The sequence below is a fragment of the Rana temporaria genome, chromosome 5 (genome assembly GCF_905171775.1).
Source record: "Rana temporaria chromosome 5, aRanTem1.1, whole genome shotgun sequence".
Taxonomy (NCBI): Eukaryota; Metazoa; Chordata; class Amphibia; order Anura; family Ranidae; genus Rana; species Rana temporaria.
In genome coordinates, this window is record NC_053493.1 from 258,237,589 (window position 1) to 258,252,964 (window position 15,376).

General features: G+C 41.8%; 1 protein-coding gene across 2 annotated transcripts in view; it reads right to left on the minus strand.

Moving 5' to 3' along the window:
- The window catches only part of NUP153 (nucleoporin 153), a 133,365-nt gene that overhangs the window by 12,396 nt on the left and 105,593 nt on the right, over positions 1-15,376 (minus strand). For both annotated transcript variants that reach the window (XM_040353767.1, XM_040353766.1), the window contains 4 exons: positions 10,601-10,738; positions 7,651-8,232; positions 3,414-3,482; positions 1,535-2,254 (listed from right to left, as the gene is read on the minus strand). In XM_040353767.1, the coding sequence (XP_040209701.1) occupies positions 1,535-2,254; positions 3,414-3,482; positions 7,651-8,232; positions 10,601-10,738 (1,509 nt within the window). The remainder of the gene's footprint in view (positions 1-1,534; positions 2,255-3,413; positions 3,483-7,650; positions 8,233-10,600; positions 10,739-15,376) is intronic.

The window sequence follows — 15,376 nt, forward strand, 5'->3', positions numbered from 1 at the left end:
TCTGCTGCCTTAGGACATCACTTATAATATAAATCAGGTCCGTGAAGAAATCTGGCATGTTGGGCAGAAAAAAAATCTATTTACTTACAAATCTCAAAATGAGAGATTACATTACTAACAAAACATAATTATGGCAATTTATACAGACCTTTACTATAAAGCTGGCACAATACTGTACTATTGGATATAATAGGGGGGGACGGGACCTAATAGTACAGTTAAGTATATGGCCAGCTTTATATTATTGAAGGCTTGCATTTTATTCTGACAGCTGGCACCGATTTTTCAAAACAAAGGCTGTCTGAACGCAGGGGGCTTACAGGGCCACCCACTAAGAACATTTTGGTTAGTTCATCAGAAACTGGCTAAAATTCATACAGTTTATGGCCAGCTAAAGGTCAACAGAAGCTTTGCGCCTCTCAGCTCCAGGGTACTGTCCTCCGCTGTAGGCACAACAGATAAGTGCCAGCCAACTATTCCCACTCTGTGTGGGCACTACACAAGACACGCGCTGGTAAAAATCACTTCCTTATTTTACAAAACGGTGCAAATTGGGTCTTCTGGTCTCAGGGGGAATTACAATAAGCACCATTTCTTTCCAAATACAGATCCTTGGAGGAAGTGACCTCACTTGTATGTGGGTCTTCCTCTTTTGGAGAGTGCTTCAATAATCTAAAGCACTATCTTTATGTGTATCATATACAGCACTGTACATTTCACCCTGGCTAAAGTAACACTTTTGCCTACATAATTGTGCATTTGTGGAACAAAGATGTTCATGCCCAAAAAAACACTGTAGATGCCAAAAAAAAAAGTCAACACCCATCAGAAAACAGTTTGTACAACCTTCCTGCATTTTCCTTCTCAGGGGTGATAAGTTTTCTTTTAAATCTCTGTATCTTTATAGTCTGTACAGAGTTGCAGAAAATGCCTGACAAATGATTCTTCAAAGATTGTTGTTAGGACCAATATCGTATTACACTTTGTGAAAGGAAAATCACCCAGGGTCAAACACTGCCCCCAATTTTTCCCTAAATGAAAAGGTTTCTGAGATGGACTTGCAAATTTATTTATTTTTTGTTTCTTTCACAAAAGGGAAACTGGACTTGAGAAAGCTTCACAGGTCTTGGGTTTCTGCAATAGGGAACCAATTTGAGAGGTTATGACAGGCCCTAGATGCCATTTCTGACATTACTATATCCTTCTGGTAACACACACCCCCTATGCTAGTGTTGCGTGACCATCACAATGGTAACATAGGGTCCTATTGTGGGTTGATCATTTGCCTTATGGCAATAAGTAACATGTAAATTGCTATGACTAGTATCTTCACATGCTAGACCTGGTAAGTACAAATACCTACTAAAAAATGTATTAAATGGCCTTTTATTTCCTACTTTTCTGAGTTAGTACTTGGTAATAACCCTGTGGGGGAATATGACACACAATAAAAAATAAATAAATATACTGATACTATTAGCTGCATCAATGCTTAGAGCCCAGGTGAACAGTACGACCAAAAACGATCTCCTACCTGTAGCAGAAGCACCAAATGCAAAGGCTGGTTTTGCTGGCTGATCTGCTTCCTTCTTTTCCATGGGGTTTGGCGCACCAAATGCAAATGAACCGAGCGTTGAAGTATCAGCCTTGCCTGCCTCGGGTTTACCAAACAAAAATGTCTTTGACTGTTCTCCATCACTTTTGGAACCAAATGAGGTTGCAGCGGGGGTAGATTCAGTTTTCTCTCCGTTTTTCCCGAAAACAAAAGATGAAGACGATTCCTTCTGGTCTAGTTTACCAAATGTGAAACCACCTGCTAAAGGAGCCTCTGTTTTTTTATCTTCTGGCTCCTTTAAAACAAATGGTGCGATGACAGATTTTTCCTTAGCAGATAGACCAACTAAATTAGCATTACTAGAGCTCTCAGGTTTGGAAGGATTAGTTCCAAATTGAAAGTCCGTTGTCAATTTAACACCACTATCCTTCTCTGCAGGAGCAGAACCAGCAAAGCCAAACTTAAAAGGTGGGGAAACAGTGTTGCTAGTGCCAGTGCTTGTTGCAAAAGAGTAATCCTTGTCTTTTTTCTCATCTAATGTCTTAGAACTTTGACCAAATGTGAACGAAAAGCTAACTTTATTCGTACTTGAGGAGTCTGTGGAGGAACTTGATTTCTGGTCTCCAGTGTCACTTGGAGGCAGTCCAAATTTAACAGGTGGAAATGTAGATTCTGAAGAAAAGGAGGACTTTCCAAAACCTGATAAGAGAAAAAAAAAGTTATTTCTCAACTGACATAACCAACAGTAAGAAAATGAAAAGTGTTGCCCCTTACAGTGGTAGTAAACCGTTACACCACTTATACTTACAGCAAAGTCTATAAGGCTTACATATAGGTACTGAGAATATCTCCTAAACATGCACCGTTTGAATATCTTCTAGAGTGCATGCAGCCGTTGACATCACCGACTCATGCGCTCTGAAGGATCAGCAGTTAATAACGAGAGTGCACATGAGTGACGTCATCGCACCTCTGGCCACTCACATAACCAGAGGCCACAAACACGGAAGACGGAATCCCTTTCATGTTGACAGCACGGTGCTGGAGTGCTTAGTTTTAAAGGCACGTTTCTCATAATGTGCTAGTATGCAAGGCATACTAGTTCATTATGACATTGCCTTGCAGGGAATGTTTATTTTCCCCACCATTGGCAGTTTACTACCACTTTAAGGCAGTAAAGTTTTCAGAAAGCAACACTTCCTGAGATTAGTTTAGAGAAGGAGGTATTAGACGATCTATGGAGAGTGTACTGTACCATGTGTAGCATCTTAATCTGGTATCCAAACTGTACGTTGGCAGATAATACCACTCACCAGAAAATAATCTAGACCACACAGAACACTTTGGGTTGTAAACTTAATGAAATGCATCAGTCTTGCTGTCTATGTAGAGCAGAGAACAGCAAGTGGACACCACTTTTTAGAATTGCTGCTGTCCGGCAGACATTTTAGAAATGTAAAAAGATGAGGGAAAAAAAAAAAGCGAAAGCTTTTTATCCCCCCAATGGCTATTGAAGTATTTATAAAGCCTTTTTTTTGTTAACATGTCATACTTACCTGCTCTGGGTGCCTGTCAGGGGATCACCAGTGCTTAAAGCGAAAGTTTCATTTTTTGGTGGAACTCCACTTTAGTTAGCCAAGCAGACTTGGGTTACTGTTTGCTATAGTAGGTTTCCTATTTTTAGGGAGGAATGTTTTTGAGGTTTGATATTTATGCACAGCGACTGTATGTATGACGTATGGTTTTATATTTTTGTGTATAATGTGGGGAGCCGTTTTTCGAAATTCAATTGTGATGTCATTTGCAATGACAATAAATCTTATCCGACATATCCCATTGTATGAAATATAGTAGCTACCTTGTGGTTCCCTTTGGGTAGCGGGCAGAGAGGCTGGGAAGGACGTAGTTGCTGATGCAGTTGACACACCTTGGAAAAAGAAAAATTACAGAGTAGAGCAAATATTGTAGAAGCACAAACACATGCCTTAATATATAAATTGTACTTTTTTTTGTTGGCGTTCATTGAGGGAAGTATTTGAAGCTGAACTTCAGGCAGAAACCACATTGGGGAATTCGCTAGGTACCAATAACCTGTCTCCTAACCGCTTGCAGACTGCCCAACGCAGATATACGTTGCTTTGGATCCTGTGCCAGCTGCGGTCTCCGTGCCCACAGGACCCACGGACTCCATGTCCGCCAGTGTCCCGCAGGTCACAGAACGGCAGAACGGGGGATGCCTTTGTAAACAAGGCATCTGCCTGGTGACATGTCACCGATAGTCCGCTTCCTCTCATCGGAAGCAGCGATCAGTGACGTGTCGCAGTAAGCCATGCCCCTTAACTAGAATCACTCCCTAGTACACACTTCACTCCTTCCCGCCCCCTAGTGGTTGACCCCTTCACTGCCAGTCACATTTACAAAGTAAGCAGTGCATTTTTATAGCACTGATCGCTGAATAAAATGTGAATGGTCCCAAAATGGTGTCAAGTGTCCGATGTGACCCCCATAATGTCAGTCACAAAAAAAAAAACAGATCGCCGCCATAACAAGTAAAAAAATAATTAAAATGCCATAAAACTACCCCCTATTTTGTAGACGCTATAACATTTACGCAAACCAATCAATATACATCGGTTGTGATTTACCAAAAATATGTAGAATACGCATCGGCCTAAACGGAAGAAAAAATATTATATCAAAAAATACAAAATGTTTTTTTTTTCTTCAAAATTGTAGCTCCATTTTTGTTTATAGCGTAAAAAATTAAAAAAACGCAGAGGTGATCAAATACCACCAAAAGAAAGCTCTATTTGTGGGGGGGGGGGATTGTGAATTTTGTTTGGGAGCCACGTTGCACGACTGCGTAATTGTCAGTAAAGCGACGCAGTGCCAAGTCGCAAAAAGTGGCCTGGTCATTTGGCAGCCAAACGATCTCTGTGCTCTAGCCTAGACTCAATTTCAAAAGGCGGACGTTTAGTGCTTACCACATATATAACAGCCTTCAGGGAATAAGCAGTAGTCAGAAGAGTAACAGACAGTTATTGGTATGTAGCCAAGACCTTAACATTGTTTTGACCAGAGTTCAGCTCTAATCTTTGGATTACACTATCTACAGCATGGGTCCTCAAACTACGGCCCTCCAGTTTTTCAGGAACTACAATTCCAATCATGCCTAGTCATGTCTGTGAATGTCAGAGTTTTACAATTCCTCATGGGAAGTGTAGTTCTGCAACAACTGGGAGGGCCATAGTTTGAAGATCCCTGATCTACAGGATCATTGGACACAAGAAAAAAAAAAACACAAGCAAGCTTAGGCAACCCCTCCCATTACCAGCCTACATCAATTTTGAAGCAAAACCATAACACATAGGAGTGGGACAAGTGTTCCTCAATACATTTTTACAACAAAATATATATATTACACACACACACACACACACACACACACACCCCCCTGTAAATTCCTTCACCCACTCTGACTCCCATGCGCAAGAGTGAGGTCACCGCTGCCCTATTCAAGTGGCAGAAGATTCCAAACCCGGAAGGAAGACTTGAAGATGGAAGAATCAGGGAGCCGTGACAGCACAGTGCTGGAAGACTCCGTTTGTAGTTAGGCGTGTCATAATTTACTAGTATGCAGTGCTAATCAGCTATGAATAAGCACTGAGATACAGTGCGAAACGCGTCAGCTTTTGTTCTGATTCTTTTGGCCGTGGCATGTAATTTTGTGACCAATTTTTATTAAAAAGGAACTTTTTTGGAGTGCGGCTGTCCCAGCTTTTCTTTCTTCAAGTTTGCAGTGCTAATTAGTACATTATGAAAACCCTGCAGAGGGGCCCATTTATATTTAGTTAATACAAAGACTTCACTACAGCTTAACATTTTGGGAGTACAGGACAAAGGGCTGTAGCCAGACCATAGGTGATATGCAGGCTACCAGGTCACTGCACACTGGCAAAAAAAAAAAAATATAAACTTTCCTAGTACTGCCCCTAGATATATCTTTGAGCACACTGCAACCAAAGCTTGCATTAGCTGAGGACTGAACACCCACCTAGTAAACCCTAGAGAATACGTGAAAAGAGGACCAGGTGGCGGCCCTGCAAATCTGGGATACAGATGTCCGATACTGGAAAAATAAGTAATCACAAACAGATCTGATGGATAGGGCTGTGATAGGTAATGGAGAACAGTGTCCTCAAGAGCGTAGACCCTGGAAGAAAGTTGTTGAAATGATCCCTTTCGCTATGGTGAAACGAGAAGCAGTATGTCCTCTATGAGAGCCTGTAAGGACAAAAAAGGGACTCAGATTTCCAAATGGAATCCGAATCTAAACTGCAGACCATGAGAGTGGCGACAATATCTGAGAAGTTTTGATCAACGTCCTAATGAAAGGCCGAAATCCAAACCGCCAAAAAGAAAATGGGGTTGCAATTCCACACCCTCGTACTATGGAGATGTAACCCTTCCAAATGCGAAGATTAAACCCAGTAAGATTTGCATGCCTTCAACATGGACAAAAAAAAAAAAAAAAAATGGAACCTGACAATACACTGTCTCCCAGAACATGGCTTTCAATAGCCAAGCCATCAATTCAGAAAGGACTCGTCAGGGTAACTTACCGAAAAAATGCTTTGGAACCACAAAGGGGGGCAATTCATGTAAGCAAATGCACCAAGGAAAAACCTTAGCAAGATGAATCGCTTATGAGCACAAACAGGGACAGCCATTTCCTCGGGAGCCCAGAACTCGCCTCAAACAGCAATGTTTCACACACCATGGGAAAAACTCCCCAGCATTTTATTTTATGTGTCCGCACACAGGCTGTTATCAGCATTTTTGTCAGGGCGTTTTCTGTCTGGAAATTTTTCAGCTTTAAAAATAAAAAATGCTGAAAAAACACAGCTATTCAGCGTTTGAGACATAAGCTTTTGTGGGAGTTTAAAAAAAATAAAAAATAAACACTACCGCAAAACTCATTCTAAAGCTTTCTGCAGCCAACTCTACTAGCGTTTTTAGAACGTCCAATGTGCATAAGGCTTTAGGCTACTTTCACACTGAGGCGGTGCCAGTAATGCACCGGTTTGTTTTAGCGACGCTTTACCGCTATTATAGCAGCGTCTTACCGCCGAAGAGAGTGTTAAAAAGGGGTTAAAAGTGCCTATAATTCTGCGCCTCCGAAGTTTATTCCAGCTAGGACTGTCCATAGGTGTTGCAGTGTTTTTTCTGCCTAGTGTCCCATTAGCATAGGTAGCGCTATAAAAGAAGCCGTGTGCTTCAATGAATGTAAGAATAAACAAAAAAACTGTTGATAGCGTGTGTAGTGCGCTGCCACCTAATCCTAACTATAATGAACGGCTGCTGCTATCACTATATGTGTTCCCACATAAGATGCAAGTAAATTAATAGTGATGCAATAGCGCTGCTCAATAATCCTTCATAAATTATGTGAATATAAAAAAAATAGATGTCACATCGAACAATCTTTATGTACCATGAACACTAAAAGCATGAAGCTATACAAGTGTGAGGAAAAAAAAAAAAGGGGTATCGTAAAGGCTAACAATTTAAAGATAAGTGGGTAGAAAAAAAAGAAAAGTCTCAAACGTAGTCTACACAATCTGGTTAACAAAAAATGTGCACTGTCACACTGTGTAATGCATGCTCACCATCATATAGGGCCCCAAAAAAAAGGCCAACTAGGCAATATAGAACATTTCCAAAGACCCAGTAGTAAGCTTTCACTCTATAGATCCTTGGGAGGCTTGGCTTTCCCCCAGAGGAATGGTTCCTTATAACTCTGACACCACACCAACCACAGCCAGCTGATTGAAACAGACCCACCAGGCACACCAACCAATCCAAGCATTGTACAGGATTGGCAAGCAAGACGAGAATAAAGTGAGTCACTATGCATGGGCTCACCAAAACCCTGCCACTCCCCTTTCAAGTCACAGGGTGAGATAAACTGCCTGAGAAAAGTACTTCAGGGCATCGACTTTAAAGATGGTTGGAATTTAACAACACAGCATCAATTTAAACCATGGGTCACAATGCACTTTGTTGGATGCAACGTTTCTAGACATTCGACTTACCTGGCTTTGGAGAAGTGCAGGCCACACATTCGTTATCCTCTGCTTTATTCTGCACACAACACACTGTACACTCCCATGATCCTACGGGCTTTCTTGCTAGTTCCTCAAATTTAAGACTTGGCGATAATGTAAGGCCACGGTCAGGTGGTATAACAGGTTTATCTGGCTTTGTTGTTGGAAGTAGTAAGGGATCTTTTGCCCCAGTTCCAGGTTTTGGAGATCCACAAGCCACACATTTTGATGACTCCTGTTTGTTCTGTACTAAACATGTATCACAATCCCATGTCCCTGGAGCCACTTTAAACTTGTCCCCAAATCCGAACGTACATTTCAAAGGAGATGTGTTTTTAGTAGGTGTGGTTGTTGCCAAAGTAGTAGACTTTGTGACTTCCTTGGCTTGCTCTTTCACTGTACTGCAAGCTACGCATTTACTGTCTGAAGCCTTGTTCTCAAGCAAGCAGCAATCGCAATACCATATCCCCAAGGCCTGTTTGCTGCTCTGCCCAAACGTCAAAAGCTTTGGGCTGGAAACAGAACTTTTAGCAGGAGTTCCAGTTTGCAGAGAACTTGTAGACTGGAAACCTATTGGAAGAATGACATTTTATGTAAAAAAAAAAAAAAAAAAAAACTAAATCAGGATAATCAACATAAAAAAATAAAAATAAAACATAAATGTTCAAACATTTGACATAGAGGATTCGGAATTCCTGCTAGGCTTTCACTGCTATCCAGGGCATCAGAGATTTCACCTTTTAATTATTTTAAAACATGGACACAACAGGGGGTTCTAGCATTCTCCCTACACTACAAAATAAGAAATGGACTCTCCTTCAAAATTTCATATTGTAGAGTACAGGACACAGAAAAGTATTCATGGACCCTGGGTTAGGCCCCATGCACACGAGACGCAGATGCAAAACCCATCTAAACACACGTTTTCAAACGCAAAAACCAGCGTTTTTAGAACACACCCAGGGAACATGATTAACCCCTTCCTCGCCCCCTAGTGTTAACCCCTTCACTGCCAGTGGCATTTTTATAGTAATCAATGCATTTTTATAGCACTGATCGCTATAAAAATGCCAATGGTCCCAAAAATGTGTCAAAAGTGTCCGAAGTGTCCGCCATAATGTCGCAGTACCGAAAAAAAAAAAAAAAAAAAAAAAAAACCCTGATCACCGCAATTAGTAAAAAAAAAAAAAAAAAAAAAGCCATAAAACTATCCCCTATTTGGTAAACGCTATAACTTTTGCGCAAACCAAACGCGTATTGCAATTTTTTTTTTTACAAAAAATATGTAGACGAATACGTATCGGCCTAAACTGAGGAAAAAAATTTGTTTTTTTATATATATTTTGGGGGATATTTATTATAGCAAAAACGTTTTTTTCTCAAAATTGTCGCTCTATACCGAAGAGGTGATCAAATACCACCAAAAGAAAGCTCTATTTGAGGGGGGGGGGACGGGACGCCAATTTTGTTTGGGAGCCATGTCGCACGACCGCGCAATTGTCAGTTAAAGCAAAACAGTGCCGAATCGCAAAAAGTGGCCTGGTCTTTGACCAGCAATATGGTCCGGGGGTTAAGTGGTTAATCTTGGATGGGACGTTTTCTATAACAGTCCGTGTTGGATTTTGCAGAGAGGTTGCCTCATGACTGCTTGATTGACTCAAATGCTGTACAGTATATGAGTCCACACTTTCCAGTAAGCATGCCAACGTTATCACATGGTGGTGGATTGAACTTTAAAGAATAAACCTATTGTGAACATTCACGGGTGATTTCTTCAATTTAAGGGACTTATTTTCTGTGATGACTACAACATGTTTATTAATGAACTTTGAGCAACACTATTTTTCACTTTTACATTTATCAGCGTTTATTCTACATTCACAATATTTTAATATCCATTTGAATTTTTTATTCATTTGAGTTTAATAAACCTTGGTTTCATAGACACACCAGGTTCCCACTGCCCCCTCCCCCGCAAAAATTGCCAATATGGCAGTAAGGGGAGGAAGGATGCCAACAAGCAGAACTTCCCCTTTTGGATGAAGTTATGCTTCAAAGCGGAGCTCGACCCTAAAGTGGAACTTCCGCTCATCGGAACCCTCCCCCCCTCCGGTGTCACATTCGACACCTTTCAGTGGGAGGGGGGTGCAGATACCTCTGTCAAAGACAGGTATTTGCACCCACTTCCGGGAGTCCTCTCTGCGGGGAGTCTGCGAGTAGCGTGTCACATCCCGCCCATTGTGTTCTGGGAAACAATCGGCTCCCAGAACACAATGGGGACCAATGAGGACGGCGCTCGTCTTCTGCTGCAGACGTCACTGGACTCCAGGACAGGACAGGTAAGTGTCCGAATATTAAAAGCAAGCAGCTGCAGTATTTGAAGCTGCTGGCTTTTAATATTTTTTTTTACAGCAGAGCTCGGCTTTAAGTAAATAAGACTACAATGCAGACTTTTTCTGTCCGCATTTTTATGAATTTGTAGCAAACTGTAAAAACACCAGTACTTGCCATTCGTTACTTGAATTTCAGAGTGAGACTTTTTTGTTTATGTCATAACTGCCAAGTTATTTAAAATAAAGATTGTCCTTCAAAGTCTGAGCTCACCTAAACAAAAACTGAAATGCTTTGATCAGATTTAAGATGGATGAGACTTCAAAAACAAAAGATTTGCCATGTTAAAGGGAATATCTAAAAGTACAAATGGTTTCCAAGCATCATAAAAAAACAAAAAACAAAAAAAAACACACACATTTGTCACGAAAAATAGCAGTGCGATCCTGATACGAGTGTGCCTACAGCCCCAAAGCTGTATATCTGCAATAACCTAATGCATTAACACTAAAACTGCAAACATTAGATACCTGTGAACACTTATAAAAATTCTATAAACAGACCCTTTTAGCAATAAAGCAAAGCTGAATGTTTTAATGGACCTTACCTGGGCTCCGCAGAATATCTAGCACACTTCCTTCCTTTAATGATTGCGCAGGCTTACAAAAACTTGTCGCTTGTTCTTCCTCAGCCTTCTTTGTGCTGCTATTTATCACAATAGATGCTTTCACTTTCAATGGGATTTCTAAATTAAACAAAAAAAAAAACAAAAAAAAAAACACATGAACTTTAATGACGCATTTAGAATAAAATTAATTTTGACATGCCTGTAAATGGCACATCTTGGATCATAGACCCCCCCTCTCTAAAAGCTCCTAAACTCAACTCCATAAAATCTTGTGTCAAATGTACACATAGGCTTTTACCAGAGTTTAGGCGCTGCTGCAGTTAGAAGCTTCAACCTCCCTCTTCTTAAAGCCAACCGGAAAATGCAGACTGTGGCACAATTTTGCTGCATTGTGCATTTTCCCATGGCCTGCAGTCAAAGTAGGCTGTGTGTACATGAAGCCTGTACTGTACTCCAAGATATGCGATTTACAAGTCAAAAGGTCTTTATATTAAAGTGGTTCTAAAGGCAGAAAGCTTTTTATCTCCTGGAGTTCTCTGCATTAAAGGGGGGGGACACACACACACACACACACACACACACCCCTTCACAAGCCTGATCTTGATCCAGCAAAGTGCATGAGAGCGGCTTTCTACTCTCATTGGACAGAAGATAGGCATCAGTGAGGAGGGCGGGTCCAAGCCGTGCCGAGTGTTAATGGACACAGAGCTGGCTTAGGAGCGAGCACGCACAAACACCCCATAGCAAACTGCTTGATATGGGGGCACTCAGCAGGTAGGAGGGACCAGAAATGCTGACGGAGGAGTGGAGAAAAGAGGATTGGGGCTGCTCTGCAATACCATTGCAGAGCAGGTAAATATGACATGTTTGATATTTTAAAATAAAAGTTGTGCCTTTAGAAATCACTTTACACTTACAATTTAGAATCCATGCTGAACATTCATGGACCCCGAGACATCCCCAAACATTGAAAGAGAAAAGTGGGCAACAACTAGAAAATAGAACTGTGCCAATAGGGTCAACACGGGTCAGAAAGACACAATTTGAGAATGCCATTGCAAGAACCCTGCAGTCGAAAGCTGCAAGATTGCACATCCAAATAACAGAACTTTGAGAAAGTATGAACAGAGGACCAGATGGTGGCCCTGCAGAGCTGGGTTACAGAGGTCTGGTGCTGAAATGCACATGAAACTCCCACGAATCAGGTCGAATGGGCAGAAGTAGTCTGCAGTAAATTCTACTCTGGAGACTAGGATGTCTACATCCAATCTCCCCCATTTCTGAAATATCAGGTTGAAGATATCTGGGTAAAGAGTAACTTCCCCCTGATCCTGGCAGGGGAGGCTGAGGTAGTCTGCTATCCAGTTGTCCACTTCTGGGATTTGGACTTTGTATCTGGTTTGCTTCCTTTAAAGGGTTTGTAAAGGATTTTTTTTTTCATCTTAATAGCTTCCTTTACCTTAATGCAGTGCTGTTTTCATGTCCTCATTGTTCGTTTTTGCTCTCAAGTTGCTGTAATTCTTCTCTGATCTCCACACTTCCTGGTTGTCTGTTTCCTGATAACCACAGTACTGGGAGCTCTCTCTCTGTGGTCACTAACTTCAAGGAGGTGTGATTACTGTGTGTCTAAAACCCCACAGCACCAATCAGTTTCGTTTTCCAAACCATCACTGCCCTGTATTGGCTCTGTGGCTCTGTACAGCAGAGAAGCAGGAAACATGCAAACACGAAACTAGAAACTACAGGTACATTATATGATTTTTATCTATTTTTAATAGTTTTTAAAAGGAATCAGTTAACTATGTCTCTATACCCTGTAAACAGTCATTTCAGCAAAAATAAAAATGTTATTTACAACTCCTTTAAGGCAGCAAGACTCTTGGTACCTGCTTGTTGGTTGATGTAAGCCTCTCATCTGACTTAACTACACCTCGATTGAAGAGGGATCGAGTGTCAGACACATGCAAACAGCTCCGAGCTCCAGGATGTTGATGGGGAGCTAGTCTTCCATAGGTGACAGTTTCTTGAACTGTAGAGAACTGAAATGCTAGTCCACAACCTAAAAACTGGCATTTGTGATCAGATTCCAGTGATAGGGTTATAAATACATCTTTGTTAGGACTGGGCGTGAAATCTACCAAGTGAATATCTTGCTTAAGTCGGTAGAAGTAGCATGCGTGTTATAGGCGACATGTATTAGCGAGTTCTTAAATCGAATTTGGCAAATGGAAACGCTTCGAAGGAGGCTACCATGAGGCCTAGAACTCTCATGAAGGATCATTGTGGGATGTGGCTAGGATTCAATTTGAGCATGGGCCCTGAGAGAAAACGTTTGTTTTATAAGGAAATACCCTGTTCGGGATGTGTGCAGGAAGGAACAGGGTCAAGCGTTCCTTGTGGAGAGCAGATTGACAGCGGATTTTTTTGTTCACTCAACCAAAAGCCTGAAGTGTCTGCATTATCCTATCAACTGCCATAAGGAAGACGAGTCCTTTCAGGAAGTGGTTTCCTGGACAGCTTTTGACCTGAATGCCTAGTCTTCTGGGATGGGCAGGAGGCGGCACTGGGACCTTTGTGAATACCCTGGGAGCAGAGGATAGACCAAAAAGCAGTGTGACAAACAGGAAGGGATTGTCTGCTATAGTAGAAGTAGAGAAAGCGTTGATGGAGTGGACAAGTGGGGACCTGTAACCAAGCATCATGATTGCCTACGGATACCATGAATTCCTCTGGTCTTAGACAATTATCAAACATTGCAGATTCAATGTGAAATTTTGAAATTTAAAAGTATTTGCTGAGGGAATTTAGGTCTAGCATAGATCACATACCCCCACTGAACTTTGGTACCTGAACGGGTTTGTATATATTTTCTGAATATGTCTTGTGGGAGTACTGGGTGAGGAATATAGGGTAAGTGTGCCCAGAAGAAGAAAGCAGCAACCGTGTAGCAAATTCTCATGGTGAAAAGCACGTAGAAAGGGCCCAAGTACCATAAAGGTGGAAATGGCAATGAAATGTGCAACCTGTGTTGCGAGGTCACACCTGATCATCTATCTGCCTGGGACTAAGCTCTGTTTTTTTTTTTGGTTACTGGGTTCCATAGGGACCCTGTATCTGTAGAGTACCCTGCAGCTCGCTTTACACATTACAAAAAGAGCAAAGATGAGCACCCATGCAGGATACAGTATTTGAAGTAAGATCACAAACCATTTCCACAGCACGGGTCTGAGCACGGCCCCCAAAGGTTCACCAAAATTGCACAGATCTGAATGTACTGCTTTTAACAGTGGCATTGAAAGGCAGGGAAGAAAGGACTGAAGAATTCAAAGAAAAAATAAAAAGAAATTAGGTACGCTAGGAATGATTCCTCTGAGAAATAGGTCCATCAGCTCAAGTTACAAAACTGAAGATTTATGGAGTGGGGTACAGTATCTAGGAGGCATCCAGTGGGGGTGTCCTTGAATGCTTGCCTGTGTCCAGTCACTTAAAAAAAAAAAAAAAAAAAAATGTATGAGCCTGTAAATCTGGGTCTATGAATTTTCCCTTTGTCCTCTGCTGTACTATTAAGAGATTTACTTTTGCGTTTGTCTCTATTGTAGATTTACCACCTCTTCCTGTCAGGTGAAGTCATTTTCACCATACCAATTAGTAAGAGAAACTTTAATGGATGGCTGAATAGCAGTAAAAAATCCTCCCTTACTATCCAAAAAAGTTTTCGCCTGGATAAAATACACATTTTTGGCTGTAATGGTTCTACAAAATGTAAACAAGCTTGTGGTTGCCAACTTTGGGCTCTCTTACAAGAAGTGAAGTGGAACTAGCTGTCACCAATAACAGAATCAAGGAAAAACATTTCCAAGACAGCCACGGGCAGCAGTAAATACAGGGTAGGTTTCAGCACAGCTCCACTATCGAGCAATGGGCTAAAAATGGTAATTTTGACTTGCCTGTAAATCCCATCTTTTGGAGTACAGTACAGGACATGTAGTCATAGACCATGCGCTATATGTGGACAATGGCAAAAGCTTTGCTGAGAACACCCCCAAGTGCACCCTTGTATAACTCCAACCACTCTGTAGCACTCCAGTTCTGTAATAAGCAGAAACAGAACAGAGGCGAGGGACCCGTGCTGTATACTGTACTCCAAAGATCTGGAATTTATAGGCAAGCCAATGTTCCCATTATCTTAACTTGCAGTACAGGACACTGTGGGCCAGATTCTCAGAAGAGATACGACGGTGTATCTCAAGATACACCGTCGTATCTCTGTTTTTGGCCCCGGGTATCTATGCGTCCGATTCCTAGAATCATTTACGCATAGACACGGCGTAGATCCGACAGGTGTAAGTCACTTACACCGTCGGATCTTAGATGTAATTCTATACTGGCCGCTAGGTGGCGTTTACGTTCATTTCTCATTTGACTATGCAAATGAGCCTGATACGCCGATTCCCGAACGATTTTGCGCCGCCTTGTCGTTTACGTCGTTTCCGTAAGCGTAAGGTTACCCATGCTATATGAGGGGTAACCATAAGGCCAGTCCGCCGTATGCCATCGGGTCAGCGTCGTCTTTTTCCGTCGTTTTACTAAGTCGTTCGCGAATGCGACTTTACGTCAATGACGCTCACGTCGGCTTCATTGACGTTTTCCGTCGTGAGCTGGAGCATGCGTACTGGGCTATTTTTACGGCCGGCGCATGCGCAGTTCGATCGGCGCGGGGGCGCGCTTAATTTAAATACAAGCCGCCCCCTTTGA